This window comes from Silurus aristotelis (assembly GCF_946808225.1).
Source record: "Silurus aristotelis genome assembly, chromosome: 4".
Taxonomy (NCBI): domain Eukaryota; kingdom Metazoa; phylum Chordata; class Actinopteri; order Siluriformes; family Siluridae; genus Silurus; species Silurus aristotelis.
In genome coordinates, this window is record NC_139577.1 from 16,172,413 (window position 1) to 16,191,343 (window position 18,931).

General features: G+C 38.2%; 1 protein-coding gene across 5 annotated transcripts; it reads left to right on the forward strand.

The window, feature by feature from the left end:
• Positions 1–1,759: 1,759 nt before the first annotated feature.
• ikzf1 (IKAROS family zinc finger 1 (Ikaros)) lies at positions 1,760–18,478 on the forward strand. Of its 5 annotated transcripts, XM_083539685.1 has the most exons (8): positions 1,917–2,177; positions 7,122–7,175; positions 7,569–7,688; positions 12,876–13,154; positions 15,013–15,180; positions 15,341–15,466; positions 15,931–16,062; positions 16,565–18,478. In XM_083539685.1, exons 1-8 carry the CDS (start codon positions 2,033–2,035, stop codon positions 17,287–17,289), a joined length of 1,749 nt encoding a protein of 582 aa, XP_083395811.1. In that variant the 5' UTR covers positions 1,917–2,032; the 3' UTR covers positions 17,290–18,478. The 5 variants fall into 5 exon arrangements, with proteins under 5 accessions (XP_083395814.1, XP_083395813.1, XP_083395812.1 ...); XM_083539688.1 differs by lacking the exon at positions 12,876–13,154 and having other exon boundaries at positions 1,760–2,177; XM_083539687.1 differs by lacking the exon at positions 15,931–16,062 and having other exon boundaries at positions 1,914–2,177.
• The last annotated feature ends 453 nt before the right edge of the window (positions 18,479–18,931 follow it).

An 18,931-nucleotide genomic window follows, 5' to 3' on the forward strand; every position in this document is an offset into this window, starting at 1 on the left:
AAGAAATTAGTACTTAGTATTTATAACTTTACCTATTTATATATTTTTGACATCACCATTTACTGGATAATATTAAACACTTTTTATATTGTTTTATGTTGGTTGTATTTATGCTATGTGAAAACATTTATTATTAGAACATTTCTAAATATTCAAGGATTTTGAGTAATTTATGGAATGACAGGATGCATTTTTTTATCTATTACGTGTCCATGCAGACAAAATACATTTTGTTTATATGTGAGGGACTTGTCCTGATATCCTCCCATGCTCCAGCCCTTTCAGACTACCTAATTTATGCTTAGTCAGAGGGATTTGTTGGTATCTCTCTGGTTTGGAAGCCCCTGTTCAGCTCTGGTGGTGTTGATTGGAGCCAGAGTACAGTATGCTGAGTCATGCCCCTTGTTTAACTTTCCTCTGCCTGGCCTCTGGCCTATGGAGTGTACCTACACAACACCTCCATGCTGTAAAGTTATAGACCAAAATAAAGCCAGGATCATCACTGGCATTGACAGTGCCCTTAAGACTTCTTAACAAATTCAACATGCAGTGAATGTACCCTGCAAACCAGAGCAGGTAATCCTGCAGTAGCAGGCCAATATCATCCATGTTTCCTCACTCACATAGACCAACTGCCTGTGAAAGTCCTCCTGGCTGACTGGAGATAAGAGCAGCGTCCTACTACACATGACTCAGCAGCTCAAACAGCAACCTGGGAGGGTCAAATATTAGGATCAATGGGAGAGAAAAGTTTTCAGGCATATTGCCTTCCAATGTAGCCATGAAGCAGTGTACTGGAAACATCATTTACAATATAATGACAAAAACATGGGAATTAAATGAGTCTATTTATTTTAAACAAACTTGCTCCCATTCTCATTATTTATTGAGAACTTCTATAAATATTAATGCGAAAATGATATCTCTTGGAATAATTGCTAGTAGTGTCATCCGCACATCCATCTTGAGTCACATGATTAGTTTTATAATAGTAATAAAGAAGTGGATGAGGATGCCGATCATGAGATCATGCGACAAAAGCGAATAAAGGACCTAAATATGGGGACACGATTTTGTTGTGTGTAAAATATTGCTTTGCTTAACGAGAGGTTCTATCTATATCATTTTATATAAAATTAAAACAACTAAAAGATAGTCAAGTAATTCTTTTTGTAAACTAAGACACAGTTCAATCGAGGTCACTGACCCAAACAATGGTTTAACCAAAGAGTCATAAGTGTACTAGTGTGGAGGCTTTAATAAAAGGAGTGGGTAAAAGAGGTCATGTGGTTAGGTACAGTCTATAGAGTAATAGTGAATAAATAGCCACGTGACACTGTTGGCTGCAGGATGAGCATTACAATACTGTGCATTAAGGAAAATAAAAATATTTACTACAAAAATGGAATTTTATGGGAATTTAGGAGCATTGCATAGATGTCTTGCTACTAAAGCCTTCGCACATGACGCACCTCTGGTGAACTGATGTAACTCAGCACGTATGAAGTCATAGCGATGAAGTGAGTGTGAAAAATAGGCTAAGGAACAAAAAAAAAACACCTTACTCTCATTAGCATATAAGGAAAACACACGATGTGTAAATAAGTTTAGTTTAAGTGACAGTTCAGTCATAAAATGCTTTGCTCCAAAATCCATTTGGAAGATGCTGAATTTGGAAAATGAAGTACATTATATATATATATATTCCCTTTATATCCTGAGTATTGTTAGTAAAGTCAGGTAACAAGAAGAGACCCTCAGTGCGGTCTCCATCTCTATATCTCTCTCTCTCGCTCTCGCTCTCTTTCTCTCTTTCTCGCTGTGTCTCTTGAGAGAAACTAAATGAATAACCCATGAAGGGTCCACTCTGCTCATCCCCATCTCATGCATGGCTGCCAGCGCTACTCTACTGGCCGTCCTCTTTGACTGGCACGACGCAAAGCGAGGTGCCAAGGGCTCTAGCAGGAGCCGCTCGGGCCTGTGGAAAATAAAAGCTTGCGGGAGGTTTCGGCTGATTGCAGACGCGTGAGGCATGCTGGGCTGGAAGGAGGAAGTGCATTGGGGAGGAGGGGAGGGACCGCGCATCCCCAGCGCCGCCGCGCTGCCTCGGACTGCGCCACATGGAGCGGTGCGCGCCTGGAACAGCTTCATACTGCACCCGAGCCGAGGACTAACAGGTATGGACATCAACTCCACCGCGCTTTCACACACCCACACACACACTCGAGCGCCAGTCCGGGGTCCAAAGTCGAAAAAAAGTTCTTCTCGGAGAGTGAGAAAGTAAGCGGGCAATCTAGTGGAAAACTTTAGTCCTAAAGCAGGCAGCAGGTGCGCGTCACTTCTCCCAGTTTCTTCACAGCGTGGAGTGGTAGCACCAAGTTTCAGGGTTCTCCATCACTTTACCATGACCTTACAGAACTTTACAAAATAACAGACTGGGTTACTTCTGGAGATGAATTTTCAATATGAATATTTTTCCCTCTGGTTTTCCAGAGAGGAATCGCGTCCCTATGAGATCCACAAATTGATTGGATTCCGAATATTTATTTCGGTCGTGTTTACGGCAGCCATTACACACCAATTGCCAAACATATATTATCATTATAAAACATAATTTTTTAAATAATCCTTGCTGAGAAAAATGCTCGCTTTTACTTTCGGAAGCGCCTCATACTGAGAGGCACCTGTTGCTCTTTCCGCTCTTTACACCCTTCATGAACACACAGACTTTTCCCTCTCGCTCTCTCTCTCTTTCTCTCTCTCTCTTTTTTTTCTTTTTTTTATGAATTTCGTTAAACAAACTTGAAAACATATATATATATATGGACTTGGAGATATATATATATATATATATATATATATATATATATATATATATATATATATATATATATATATATATATATATATATATATAATGTATAGTCAATTTGGACAGCATTTTAATAAACCTTATTACAATTAATAATTGTTATACTGGAATAACCTTATTCAAACCGAGCAACATATTTTTCCATAATATACAGCCTGTGAAAATGAATGTAGTCGGTTAGATTAGGTAAAAATAAATAAATAGGCAGTTTATAATAATTAGCTTTTTTTTCCTTCAGTGTGGCATCAAAAACGAAGTCTACTTTTTGACTGGTTATTCCTAAATTGAGAACTTACTTATTCTGTTGAACTAACTTGTTGTCCGTGTTGAATCAATTCCAAGAAAAGACAAATGAAAAAAACGCGCACACGGTAATCGGAAGGAGCGCTTCTGAATATCTTCGAAATATCTTTTATTTCATATTTACAACGGGTGTATTTTACAAATTGGAAATACACCACATATTTTTTATCCGCTTTGATTAAAAAGAAAGAAAGAAAAAAATCTTCCCCATTTGCTTCAGTTTTCAAGTTAGATATATTTATTTTTTATAATGGTAATTTGCTGTATTTCATATCTTCTCATGAATTTCCCCGCACTCATCCTTACACAAACTTATAGGATGGCATGGGTAATAATATATTTTTACATAATATACATAACAAATACAAATAAAAAATGGTGAAATTAATGTAGAGTAAGAGAGAGAGAGAGAGAGAGAGAGAGAGAGAGAGAGAGAGAGAGAGAGAGAGAGAGAGAAGAGCTGAAGTTTTTGAGGGCCAGTGTAGTGAAGTGGAGCAGATGTAAATGAGTCTGTGCTGGAGTTTTATTTGAGTGAAAGCTGTGAGCTGCAGCTCATCATCATCATCATCATCTCACACTGACAGAGATCAGCTCGTCCAGTACTCTGCTGAAATCCCCACTGATGCAAGACCAGTCAGTCAGAGAAGAAGTTATTCCTACCCTTCCTGGGTTACTAAGTTTGCCCCCCCACCACCCCACAGCTAATTATAAATGTTAGTAATATTTTAGCTCAGAAGACCACCCATTCCCATCATCTCTGCGATGCTTGTAGCTCTTTATTTTTCCAGAAGTGCACGCAGTTTCTGCAAGGGGTGGAAATGCATCAGCAGTTAGATGCACACTTTGAAAATTAAAAACGTCAACAAAACTCCATTTACATTTACTCAATTTAGGGCTTACATTTATGAAGGGTAATGGCAATATTTATTATAAGCTGAATTATATTAAAAACACAGACACACACACACACAGACAAACACATACACATTTAAAATGAAATGGAGTTATACATACACCACTAAATAATATTACATGATAACACATAAAATTTTAACTTTGATACAGAAACATTTTTTACAAAATAAAAAAAAAAAGGCTTCTATATACACACACCCTATCTGAATCTGGAATTCCTGCATAAATGAAGAATTTAAAAAGTACAATGAGACAGCAGCTAATTTTGTGCTGTGTGTAAACACTGTCTGGGAGTTTCAGGAATATCCCTGATATATTATTCAGCAGATGTATTTAGAAAACATGGAATTTACCAGACTTTTTTTCAGTACAGTAAGTGTTCTATCCTTTTGGTTTCACCTCATGCAAAACCAAAATTCTTAATTCCACCATTACATAAACTTTATTGCTATTATGATTCCTCAGATCCAGATAATTTTGTTATTCTTATATTAAGCAGCTTTAAGTAGTGTTTTAGAAAAGTTGTTCTCACCTCTGTAATCCTCTGACCTGAGCAATGTTATTTTGTCTGTTTAACGGTTTTGCACCTCACAGTCTCCACCCTGCTCTGCTTGAGCGTATTTGTTGCGCTGCTTTGCTCTTCAGTGCAAACACACACACTCTCTGTGTCTCTGTAGGTTCACATATGCAAACGCCACTATATCTCCTTACTCTCAGCAAAGTTACCTGTCAAATGTGCTATAGAAGTGAAGTCATCTTATCTCTACACATTCACACATACAAGAGCAGAAGAGCAGCATAAAAACAGTATAACAAAATGTTCCTAGTGGTTAATAAGTAATCTAAAAGGGTTATATCACAGCCAAAACATTTTATTAACTGTCTCTTCTGAGCATATGATGTCTTCAGAGCAACTTGTTGACTAGCACCAGCACACTAATTTACATGATAAACTTCATTTTCTCTGAAATGTCTTCACATCATTAAGACATGATATTTTTGAGTCTCTGCCCCTATGATATGAAATGTACTATGAATAAAAAATATATGTTTATACACATTTCCAGTAAAATATGAACTGAAGTACATAAATTATGATTGACGCCTACAGTTCAAAAATGTGTGTAGTCAAACCTAAATTATTTGGCCAGGTTTCCCAGAAGCAGGGTAGATAGAAATCTTCGTTAGGCGGAGATGTGCTCCGTAATTTTAAAACTAAAACTTTAAGGAAACTTGGCTCACATTTACTGGCTCACTCATATTTACTTATGTTTTTTTTTACAGCTCATATGAAATATAAAAATTTTATTCTGCTCTGTCATTTCTACCTTTTTTTCTGGTATTAACAATTCGAAAATATATCATTAAATGAAAAAAAAAAAAAAAAAAAAACGTAGTACAGTGTTTTGAAATAAAAAAAAACGAAAAAGGAAAGCGCATAAATTTTGTATACATAATCGTAGACGTATTGACACACAATTTCCAGACCTACACCAGTACTGAGGAATCTGCCATCATGAGATGTATTAATGTCTCCACCCCCTCCTTTATCCACAGCATCAATATTTCCCTTTGCAATAGCTACTCAGCAGAGGGGGCACAATAGGAATACTGACAAAATACACTTAAACACACCCGCACACTTTCACACACATGCACGTATTCAGAAATCTTGTCCTGACAAAAAGCCTCAGTGTCGAGAATCGAAGATCGACACATAATCACACTGAACAAGTCTAACCTTTAACTTACATCGCAGTACACAAGCACACCTCTTTCTCTAGAAAAACACCTAATCTAATTTAATCTAATTAGGGAGTGCATACTGCTGTGGAGTCATCCACAGAAACGCTAAAGTCTTGTGACATACGGATCAAAAACTTGTTTCCCGGTATTTGTTCCAAATGTGTGGAGCCATCTGTCAGTGAAAACAGGAAGGCCTAGGTTCCCCTTCTCCCAGGGGCGCGCTTCAGCTTGCTTGGCTATTTTCGGGAGCTTCACTTCTCCCTGCGTGACTGCAGGGCCGGGTGCGGACCTCCAGTGGGAGCGTCTTGAAGTGGCAGCAAGAAGGCCGAGGCTGTTGTGCCCATCTGCTGCAAGGCCTGACGGGACCCTACATTATTAATGGGGCCATGCGCACTGGTGACTCCTTCGATATGCAGGCCTGGCCCGAGGAAGCGCTGCTCATTTTGCCTTGCATTCTCCAACACTCCCTTCTTTTCCCTTTGTCTTTTTCTCACACTTAAATCTTTTTACTTATGTCATTCGTTTGACATTTTTTTCCTTCTTCTCTCATTCCCCTTCTTTCATACTTCCTCTCTTTCTTGAGCTCTCTCTTTCATTTACTCCCCCTGTCTTTCTTCCTCTTTACTCTCTCTGTCACCCCTCTCTCTTTCTCTCTCCATTGCTGTGTCCACTTCACCTTTTGTTTATGTCTACAGCTTGCCCGTGTGAGCGTGTACGAGTGATAGAGAGAAAGAGAGAAAGAGAGCCGGGCTGCCGGGCTTACCCATGCATGCTCAGTAAATTAGAGTGAACACGAGCGCCAATCAGCTGGCTATGCCAAACACCCGCATCCTCCATGACCCAGGGCCATCTAATTTTCTGCTTAATTTTGCGGCAGTCAGTTTGCATTTTTGGATGATTATGTGCTGGGAAATTAACAATAAATAACAAATGTGGGCTGAAAGGCTGCTCTTGAGTTCCCAACACCCCACCCCTGAAGCCCACCATCCAGTTGCTCAGTCTACGCAGACTGTCAGCCTGGGTAATGAAAATGTCTGTAGTTCTTTTGTAATGTAATGTGCAGGACAGTGGTGTCTGCTACTGGATGAGGAGTGTTATTGTAGCAGGTGATGGAGACACACAAAGAAAGGGCATTCCCCCTTTAATCACTAACTGCCCCCTCTTAGAGTGTTACATTTGCAACAGTAGGTGTTGATGAAACTGAAACACTTTTCTCTGAATCTGTCCTTCTGCCTGTCTTATTCTGTCTATCTTACCCCCTCTCTCTTTCACTTGCTCCTATTAGAGTACCTACACAGGATGGAGACCGAAGAGGCACAGGAAATGTCCCAAATAACAGGTATAGCACCATTTCATGCATTTAGAGCAACACCACATTGTGGTAGGCCTCAGCATACCCAGATCTTACTGCTTCTCCAAAACGGCTAACATCCAGAAGGCTGATATATTGTGTGTTCAAGGCAAATGTTGCAATAAGCTCTTTCCTAGAAAAACAGGGAAACAAAAAGGAACAAGTCAAATACTAAAAAAACAAAAAAAAAGTAAACTAGAGGACAAATAATTGATCATTCTTTACCAAAAGATCTATCTATCTATCTATCTATCTATCTATCTATCTATCTATCTATCTATCTATCTATCTATCTATCTATCTATCTATCTATCTATCTATCTATCATATATAGTATAGTATATATAGTATAATATATATATATTGTGCTTTTATATATAGGGAGGGACAGCCCAACCACTAATGAGGGGGCAGAAGACCAAGAAGAGGCCATGCCTGTCCCTGAAGACTTGTCCACAAGCACAGGTCTCCAGCACAACAATCGTACTGACAAACCAACAGGTGGGTGGGACCAATGTAAAAAAAAAGCACCTCAAATAATCCTTGCTTATGAATCACCTTTAGTTAATTTTTACACCAGCAGTCCATGCAATAACTTGTACCTGATGCAAACCTTAAAGTAAAAAGAAAGTAAAGCTAGTGTAGAAAAGTACAGTTTTTGTGCACTGTGAGATGAAAAATCAAATAATATATTAAATAAAAAGGTAAGCTTGCACTGTAAGCAAATTAAAAGAACAGTACAACTTTTTCTTTCTTTTTGTTTTGAAATACATATAATTTTTATGAATTTATTTGTAAAATAAATGTGTGGTTTGATGTAACTTTGTAGTGGCTAATTTTAATGTCCTGGACCTTTAAAAAAAAAAAAGCAGTAGTGTGGTTTATTTAGCCCCTGCTTTGAGTCCCCGCTTTTCTGCACATTGATGATTATGATTAGAATGTGTATGTTCCTTTTTCTCCATATTCAGAAACAGAAAGAAGGCAGGAAACAAGAAACTTAAAATTCACACACACACACAAACACACACACACACACACACACACACACACACACACACACACACACACACACACACTGAAAAAATTTCTTTGAGATATCAAAGAGTCCGTTGGTTTATTCTTAAACAGCTAGACCCTATGCACTTATAAAGTAAGGAGATTAAATTTCTACACATATTTAATTATAGACTAAATTATTACCTTTATTTATTAACTGATCTTGCTACATATTAATAGTTACATTTGTCAAAATGTTATCTTGATATCTCTTCAACACCTGGCCTTATGTGGTTCATTATATTCACTAGTTTTTGTGTTCTGGATGAAGACTGGCAGTCTCAGATTAAAAAAAAGATACTTTGCTGGACAAAATAGAGATTTCTCAGTAAGACATGGTATCTTAATATAAGGGCGACAAGAGCGCATGAGTATGAATTAGGTTAAGTAGAAGCAAAGTCTGTGATGTGGATAGGAATGGACCTGGCTAAGCTGAGGTTAGCAGATGGCCTGTTTAAAATCTTGATGTATTTTAGTTTAGGAATTTTCCCCTCCAGTAGTTCCAGATTAGCTTGCCCCAAACACTTTGAAGCTGTAGCAATTTGAAAAGAGCGAAAAAAAAAAAAAAGATGTCAGAGGAAACTGAAATAGGATGTGCAAGAGTTTCCTAAGAAGAACTTGCCAGAACACAGTTTCAACACGCATATGGGGAGATAAAATGTTCAGGAGCAACACTAGACAGGCAAAGATGGCACTACATGCACACACACACACACACACACACACACACACACACACACACACACACACACACACACACACACACACACACACACACACACACACACACACACACACAAGAACACAGGACTGCACCTGCACATTTTGCCATGCTTTCACTTCAACTGACAAGCTACACCTACTTCACTCACACTCTCATATACACACATAACCCTTGTCTTCCTATCCTTGTGAGGACATTCCCCCATTGACATAATTATTAATATGATGTAGTGTAAATCGCACAAAAAAATAAAACAATAAAATAAAAACCTTTATTGACTGTGTAAGCAATCAGTGGATATCTTTATATGCTCTGTTGATACATTAAGTGTTTCGCTTGATGAGAAGTTGCTGGATTCCTTATAATTAAATAGCAGTTAGAAAGTACTGAAATTGTGTCACAGGAACAGAAGTTTAGAAAGGCCATAACAAAAGTGCATTGTGGACAGCGACATTTACGTGTCATTCTCTGTGACAGCAGAACACACAGATAGCTATTGATTAGTCATTTCACTTCTCACTGACACAGAGTCAGCATGATTCTTAAAGTCCTTACTATAACGTTCATCGTGCACTGCAACCGTCACAACGAGAAACAAATACTAATGAACTTTCTAAATACTGTTTAATTAATCTTCAGGATTGTTTTATACAAAATCTAATCATTAGAAAGTTCAACATTTGAGTAGGAGAAACTATTTATTGACATGAAGGAAATGCACTATATGGGAAGATATTTACATTTTAGTTTTAAACCTTATGGAATGCTGAACTTTATCTCCAGCTGTCTGACAAGTTACATGTTTGCGAGATAAAATGTTCTACTTCAGAGATTCGTATTTTGCAGGATAATGGGTTTTAAACAGGCTATTTGATACAGGCTGTAGATAATCTTAAATTTTGACGGTGTGTGTGTATGTGTGTGTTTCTGTGTGAGCGTGTGTGTGCACTGTCCTTGAAGATGTAATCAGCCAGTGTGTGAGAGGATGTGACTATTATATCTTTGCAGTGCATCACTGCTTCTCAGATTAATGCAGAAACTTGGTAATGGAGCAGTAGCTATCTGTGCTGATCATTTACTACTGGGTTGCAATGTGCTATTCGATCAGGAGTGTGTAAGTGATAGAGGAAGGAGAAGAGCACTAGAACCAGAATCGCACACGCTGTGATGGCTCAGGCTGTCAGTCTTTGCTATGCTCCTAAAGGTGGCATCTGAAAAAAAAAAGTAAAATAAATAAAAATAAAAACAAGCCCCATCTGTAAATGCAGACTGCAAGAAAAGGGTCACATAATGTCAGATGTCAGTTAATTTCAGGTCTTAATTCGTAAAAAAAAAAAAAAGAAAATCAATAATCTAAAGATTGAAAGCTGCTCTTAACTTGTTAATGTACAAAAAGCATTTACATTTTCCTCTATAAACATTTTAATTTTAGAGCACATAAGATTAAGTTTTGCACAAATTATTGGTAGGTTGCTTTCGTGTCATTGCCATTTTACAGTCAAACGTTTTGAAGTTCCTAAAAATGCAAAAGAAGCAGTGCTTTTTTTCCCTCCTTATCAAAGGTCGCATATGTGCAAGCGCACATGCACATATTCACACTGAGCAAAAGCCGTGGTTAAGTGCGTGGCTCCAAGGCAACAAGTACAAAGCTATTTTCAGTTTGATTCGACAGAAGCTGTGCCTTGAGATGTACATAGCTGACACCCAGTTTTACACATGTAGGACTATTGCAGTTATTTGGCACATCTGTCCTAGTGTTCATAGAATGTATTTTGCTGCAAATATCTCAAGCTTCAGGGTGACAGTGAAATGGCTCGGTGCTGTTTAATAGAGTTCAGGATAATGTGACAGGAAGTGACAGGAGTCATGTTGTAAGGAGGATGAAATGAGTCTAATGTCTACTCTCTTCTTCTCTGTACTAATGTAATGCTCTTTGTTTGTTCTTGCCTGTGGGTTGTGACACTTGCTTCCCAAAAAGGGTAAATTAGGATGTGTGACAAACATTATCTAAAGTAAAAGCTCCTGTTCCCATCTCCAGTTTAGTCACAACTTCCCCAAATCCATGAGAGATTTCAGCACACCAGCAAAGCTAGTTCCTTCTGCCATGCTTGGGTCACATATCTCTGGACTAAACAATGAACTATACAAGAAGAGGGAGTGTGAGTTGCTGCAACAGAATATATGAAACTATTTAGATATGGATCCATATGGATGGCTATAGATCATTACATATTCTAGTTTTCCCATATGATTTTTTTGCTATGCAAAATCTGGGAAAATCATTTTAATAAATTTATTCATTCATTTATTCAGAACAGTGGTTTTACTATGTGACTTTAGAAAATTTTAAGTAGCTAAAGATTTTTAGTATATTAAAACTGCAGAAGAGCCTGTTCTCAGGATCAGACCAGACAGAATGGAAGCATTGATCAGCAGCATCTTGCAGACCATTGCTCATGGAGAGAAGCACATTTGCTATCAGTATAGTGAGCTCACACATTTTCATCTTTGTGCTGACACTTGCTCAACTTCCTCTAAAAATGAGCTATTCTGTCTGGGTGCCTCTCCCATAGTGGTTTGTGGCCTTTTGTAGCAGCCTCTCTCTCTCTCTCTCTCTCTCTCTCTCTCTCTCTCTCTCTCTCTCTCTCTCTCTCTCTCTGTGTTTACATATTGTTTTTCATGATATTTTAGATTCATAAAATATTTTGGTTAAAATGAAGGTATTGTTAGTTGTACAGAATTGAGCACAACAGAACAAAGATACACTCTCTCAATGCATCATGTGACACATTTGCTGATCCATGTAGTGTGCATGAAAAAGAATACCTTTTGTGTTCCACAAAAACACTGTTTCAGTTGCACAGCTTCACAATTCCCTGTCTGTGCTTCCCTTTCTGTCACTTCTCCATAATTCTTGGCCTTGTTTTCTTTTCGGTTGGGCTGGCTCTGTTACTGAAGCTTCCCCTTTTCTCCTAGATTCCTATATTTCATTATTTCCACTTCTTCCTCTTCAGTGTGTACAAATGGATGTAAATGCATGAGGAAATCAAACATGGCACCATGACATGTTAACCACACAACCCAAACCCAGTGAGAACCGTTTTAGGCACAGGGCAGCAGTGTGAAAGCTACTGCATAAAAAAAAAAAAAAAAAAAAAAAAAAAACTAGCACTAAAATAATCTTTTTGTCTTTAGAGTGAAAATCTTCAGACTGTCTTTTGTTTTCAGTTTAGAGCTAAATTAGCTGTTGTTTCCTTTCTCAAATTCTAACCCTTTCATGCATTAGAAGTTTAGATTGTTTTATTAGTCGCCCTAACTCCCTCATCTGTATAGTCTCACTTGCATTAGCATGAGCGTGTATGTATTTACCACGGTTTGTTGGTCTGGTTTACACCGCTGCTCTCCTCAGTTTCACAGTGCTTCCTGTGTCTCTGTTTCCTGTTTATCAGTCATTTGTTTCAGAGAACTGTGTTACTGAGAGAGATGGGGTATGGAGTTTGTATTTCCCAATTCCTGAGTGCGCGAACTCATATAAGAGTTTAATGTTCGGGTGCTCAAAAAAGAAATGTGTTTGTGTAGTGTGAGGAGAAGCCCAAAATCATTTTTGTTAGAAACTGGTGCTTTTATCTAGGTTAGATGTATGAGTTTCTTTGCAACTTCAGCTTGAGAAGGTTATCCTTTAACATTTAAGGAAAAAATCACACGCTTTTTATTAAACATTATAATGCAGTCAGAACTTCACTAAAGCCTGTACACTGGATATAAAAATTAGACCCCTGCCCCAGGACTTAAACAATTTTCATCTATATTAGAAGAATAATTAAAGTGTTACAATAGCTTAGGTGATAGTCAGGGTGAGCATTTAGCCTGATGCTTCACTAAACAGGCCCACTGCCCTCTTTTTCCAGCCTGCAATATAAAAGTTGAGGCTCGGAGTGATGAGGAGAACGGGCTGGCCGCTGAGATGAATGGAGAGGAAGAGGAGTGTGTGGCCGAGGACTTGCGCATGCTCGATGGCTCGGGGGCCAAAGTGAACGGCTCCCACACAGGCCCAGACAGCAAGCCAGCACCCACCTACCCTATGGCCGGGGGCATCCGCCTCCCCAATGGGAAGCTCAAGTGTGATGTCTGTGGAATAGTTTGCATTGGGCCCAATGTGCTGATGGTGCACAAGCGAAGCCACACTGGTAAGCACAACTGCCATCTACTCTTCCCTCCCCTTAGTGTCACTCACACCCATAGCACAGAATAGCTGACAGTGTGCAGGACTTGATAGGATGCACAAAACACTCAAGGCACATTTTGCAGCTGCAGAGCAGAAGAGCCCGTTGAGGAAGAGTGCAGTATAGTACTATGATTCTCACTTTTAATGAGGAGTTGCAGTGCATATTACAAGTGTCACTACTAGTCTTAAATCTGTCCATGACTTTAAAATGACAAATAAACCGAAGCCAAACTCATTAAAGCTACCAGTCTGTGGTTTACACTTCATTCTTAGTACAGTCAAAAGCCTCAAAAGCAACATAGGAGGAGTTAAAATGTTACTTTAGCTAGTTTGATGTTTTTAATGTTTTGTCTTGCACAGTAAATCTATTTAAACACAAATGTAAAAAGGGAATGGAGTAAATATCTCCATATCTAAATTACAGTTGAGGGCAGCATCAACAATTAGGCTGAAAGAAACTCTGTTAAATTAAAACGATCAAAAGTATTTCGTTATTTTCTATCTCACTCAAGATTGGTATTCAGTTGTAATGAGCTCAAACCAGTGGTGGAGAACATTTTTCAAAAAGGCACTTAACTTCAGCATTTGAGAAGCTAATGAAACCCAAAATGGAAGAAAGGAACTGAGGACTAATGCAAATGCAAACAGAACCTACAATAAAAGATATAATGAACTGCTTCCTATTTAAATATAAATATTCGCTGTTGAGACTGTTCTCCTAAAATGCTTTTTTAATGAGTTTCTTTTTTTTTCTTCCAGTAGTTTTACTGCTTCACTGGTGACTCTTATTTTATAGAGGGCCTTTGAAAAGAGAGGCATTGCATTAAAACGGTTCTCAGAGAATGCCACAACACGCGCACGCCCTGGATATTGGTTTATTCCAGAGGCGCTGATCAGGAAGAGTGGCTTTCAAACACAAAGCGTTTCCTTCGCTTTATTTAAATGAGCTCTTCCATTTGCATTGTGATGGGCCACCCTTATTTGAGAGTAGAAGAAGAGGGGGGGAAATGAGATTTTGAGATCAAATTGACCCAGGCAGCGGTGCATTACGAAGCTGGCAGGCCGAGTCGGAAAGGCTCGTGTTCGATCTGAGGGGCAGGCAGCGTGCACGCCACGGTGCACGGTGGGCGGGGCTTCTGGCAATGTTGGGCCTCTTGCGCTTCGTAGCAGCATGTAGCGCTGTGACCCGAATGCACAGTACAAACAGGGCCACTGAGAGAGAGACAGACATAGAGACAGAGATATAGAGGCCTCAGAGCTGCAGAGACAGGCCCAGAGTAATCACTGTACGCTTATCATTTACATGCTCGGGGTTTGCCTGCATGTAGCTTGTCCATGTAGTGCAAATGACTAACATAGCCACACGGTACATCTCATACTGGACTGAATTATAAATGGCACCAGAGTTCACAGCTATCACAAGACATAACCGATTTCTACCATCCACACCTATTATAACGGTGTAAATTATAATATCAATAGGAGTAATAATAGTAATAACAATAATCATAATAACAATAATACAGTGAGTCAAATGAAAAGCTTAAAAAGGTGACAAATTAGAATGAAATTTATTTTTTTTATATGAATCTTGACACATAATAATAATAATAATAATAATAATAATAATAATGATAAGGAGAAGAAGAACAGTTATGTAAAAAGCTTCTTCAGAAATGTCTATCAGCTAAATATCACTCTTAATGGACACCTTTGTTTTTTTTTCTTTTGCTGATCTTCGTTTCCTAAATAGGAAGTTGAATGTTTTGTAGTGTTTATGTTGCTCAAATATACACTTCACCTTTTTTTTTTTTTTTTAGGTGAAAGGCCTTTCCAGTGCAGTCAGTGTGGAGCTTCTTTCACTCAGAAAGGCAACCTGCTACGCCACATCAAACTTCACTCTGGAGAGAAACCCTTTAAATGTCACCTATGTAACTACGCCTGCCGCCGCAGAGATGCCCTTACCGGACACCTTCGCACACACTCGGGTAACTGAACACTTCTCCCAGTGAATAGCATGCTATTAAACACTGCACTAATAAACGATCTTATTTGTGAGCTGATTTAGAAAGAACGCAATCTGAACACATGGTTCAGGGAGAAAAGAAAAGCATATTAAACACCGTCATTTTTCTTTTCAACTGACAGTTGGAAAACCCCACAAGTGTGCATACTGTGGACGCAGCTACAAACAACGAAGCTCGCTAGAAGAACATAAAGAGCGATGCCACAACTACCTGCAGTGCATGGGCCTTCAGAACAGCATCTACTCAGGTCAGTACAGATATGTTTCTTTATTCATACTAAATCCAGACAATTTTAACAATATTCTATAATAGTATAACATCTAATAATGTAGTCTTATAATGTAGGCATATATTTCTAGCTTTTGAAAGTCTTAATATATTCCAGTTTATAGATGTACATTTTTTTTAATAATATTTTACAGATTATACACATTCTGTTTATATTTTTGCGATTTACTGCATGACTTGGCTGAGAAGGCTGTGAGGCACAAAATAATATAAAAAAATTATAGAGATATTATACGCTTAATGGCAGAAACCTAAGAAAAATTTTTTTTTCTTTTTTTTAAGCGAGAGAGGTGTCAGGGGTTCATTACAGGTTTAAAGAGGCAAAATGTCAGTGCAGTTTATGTCAGAGTTTATGTCAGCCCAAAAGGGACAGGTGTGTATCTCTGAATCTTATACGTGATTTTTCTGTCTTGCATTTTATAGTGAAGGAAGAGAACAGCCAGAGTGAGCAGAGGGAAGACTTAAACCTGGCTGCGTCTGAGAGAGCCTTGGTACTAGACAGAATAGCAAACAATGTAGCTAAGCGTAAGAGTTCTATGCCACAGAAGTTTATAGGTAAGAGTGGCAGTTTACTTTTTCAAATTTTTTCTTCCAAAAAACAATAATTATCTAACTGCACTGTGTGATCGTGGTGGTATATAGTGGTCTTATGACAAAATGGTCATTCTACATAATTATGTACATTATCTGCTTTTTAGAAATATAAATTTTATTGATATATTTATTTAATTTTTCATTTGGATGTTTTAACTGTACGCATGGTGACCTATTTTTAGATTTTACTTACCGTGTCTCTGGGAAAAATATATTAAAAATTATTATATATTACAATGGAAACAGTTATTATTTTATTATTATTTGAATGATATTTTTTCAGATTTGTATGTCTTTTATAACAAATTCAAATACCAGTAACAGTTACTATGCCAGCTATTGTGTCTTTTATATGTAACAGGCAGGAAAGTTCTTCCCTTTTTCATATAACTTGAAACATGTCCCATTCTGTGTGGCCTCCATGTAAGTGTTCTCCATCTCTCTTCCTCGTACTCTTTGTTAGGCGAGAAGCGCTTCGCTGACCTCTCATTTGAGAGCAGCTCGGGTGAGATGATGCAGCCATCAGCAGTGATTGACCAGGCCATCAACAGCGCCATAAACTACCTGGGAGCTGAGGCTCTACGGCCGCTGGTTCAGACCCCACCAGGCTCTGGCAGCGACATGGTTGTCAGCCCCATCTACAACCTGCACAAGGGCCAATCAGCTGAGAGTAATGGCTTGTCAGCTAAAGATAGCGCAGCCGAGAACTTGCTGCTGCTTTCTAAATCAAAATCTGCAATTAGCGAGAAAGACGGCTCACCCAGTCACAGTGGCCAGGACTCCACCGACACTGAGAGCAACAATGAGGAGCGAGCAGCTGGGGGAGGAGGAACAGCGGCAAGTGGTCTCATCTACCTTACCAATCATATGGCCCCGGGTGCACGAAATGGAGCTTTGCCCCTGGTGAAGGAGGAGCAGAGGCACTATGAGTCTCTGCGGGCTGTGGGCATGGAGCTGGGCATGGCAGTGGCTACAGAGGGTTTTAAAGTGTTGAGTGCTGAGGGTGAGGAAGTGAGGGCATATCGCTGTGTCCACTGCAGGGTGCTCTTCTTGGACCATGTCATGTATACCATTCACATGGGATGCCATGGCTTCCGAGACCCCTTTGAATGCAATCTATGTGGCTACCGCAGTCAGGACCGCTACGAGTTTTCCTCACACATCACACGTGGAGAACACCGCTACTGAGCAGACACACAGATACACATTGAAAGATCTTATCCATATAGAAAACCAGCACACAGACAAAAATAAACAGTCATCAAATATACAACATATGCAGAATGTTTTTTTAATGCATAGTATGAACACTGTGTGCATGCCGAAAAGATCGATTATTAATTTAATATACAATGATTAATGTAGACAGATGTAAATATAATTCATTGCCATGTCTATTTTTCTACAACTGTGTGAGTTACTGATGAATACAGTATAAAACTTTTAAAAAGTTAGTAATACTGAACAGTGAAATTAAAATCGAGGCAAGATTGTTGTTTTAAGAAGAACTCTCCAAAATTTTTTATTGGATTCACAGCATAAATTAACTGGGATTTGTTTATTTAAAAGAAAAAATCATATTTGCATTAATGGGCAATATTGAAGAAAACACAAAATCTGTGTGTAACCCGGTTTGGCTTAATTATCAATTTGGATACTAAAAATAATTAGTACTCACCTGTGCTATCTGTAAATATACAGACAAAATTCTTAAATACAGTTTTCAGTGTTACTTGTGATGGTGAAAATATATGGCAGTAATGATTGTACCCATTACCAATTAAACATTTGGACACACTAGTCTGAAGGTATGCATCGTAGTTTTAAAGATTGTTTGATACAGCTATTGAAATTTTTAGAAGTTGCTTATATAAGGAGAGGCAGTTGACACAACCAGTCTATTTGCAAGCTTAAAGAGAAGCCTCCTGGTGTCATGAAGATGGTTTAAAAGATTTTTAAAAAATCTGCAAATCTTCATCAAGAGCTGAAATCTAAAATAGTTTTGATTTTTTTAACACGTCTTTTTCTCATGAAATATTTTTTAATGTGTAAAAAAAAAAAAATGTTAAATGAAAATGAAGGAAACCATTCGATGAGCTAGTGTGCCCAAACGTTTGACTGGAAGTGTACTTCTTGTATCAGCAGTATTGAGAACTTAACTCGTCTCAGAGATCTGTACTACCCTCTTGCTGTATGTATTATGAACACATTTTGGTCCGTTGTATTTCTTTTTTTAATCTTCGTGGGTTTTTTTTTTTCTGTTTTTTTTTTTATTATTATTTAACTTTAGACTTTTACAGGATTGGATGCATACATACAGTAGCATCAGCAATGCTAAAACATGCTTGCAAAATATCAATAAAAAAATTACATTCAACCATTGTTTCTGTATTTGTGTATTTGGAAAACTATTTAGATAACCCTTTGTAATATAAATGAAGAATACATAAAAAAAAAAAAAATCAACAACAACATTTGAACCTGCAAGATGTATTTGCCTGTGAATGTAGTTCAAAAAAAAAAAAAAAGATTTAGAGCAAAATTTTTTTTTTTGACATTATGGATGCAATTCCATAAATTTGGGCATCATGTAGTGTAGTTTTTAGCTAGTCATTGAAGAGTCTGGGGTTGGACGATAGGGCACAAAGGGCATAGCTATAAACATTATCTATATGTTTGAGGGGAAAACAGTGTGGAATTTATCAGCGTTTACTCTGTGTGTTCCATCGACTTGGCACACCTACTAATTAACATCATCTAGACCACGTCATGTGTGTGCACACTTGCTCTTCAAAAATGCGTTAGGCCATACACACACACACACACACAC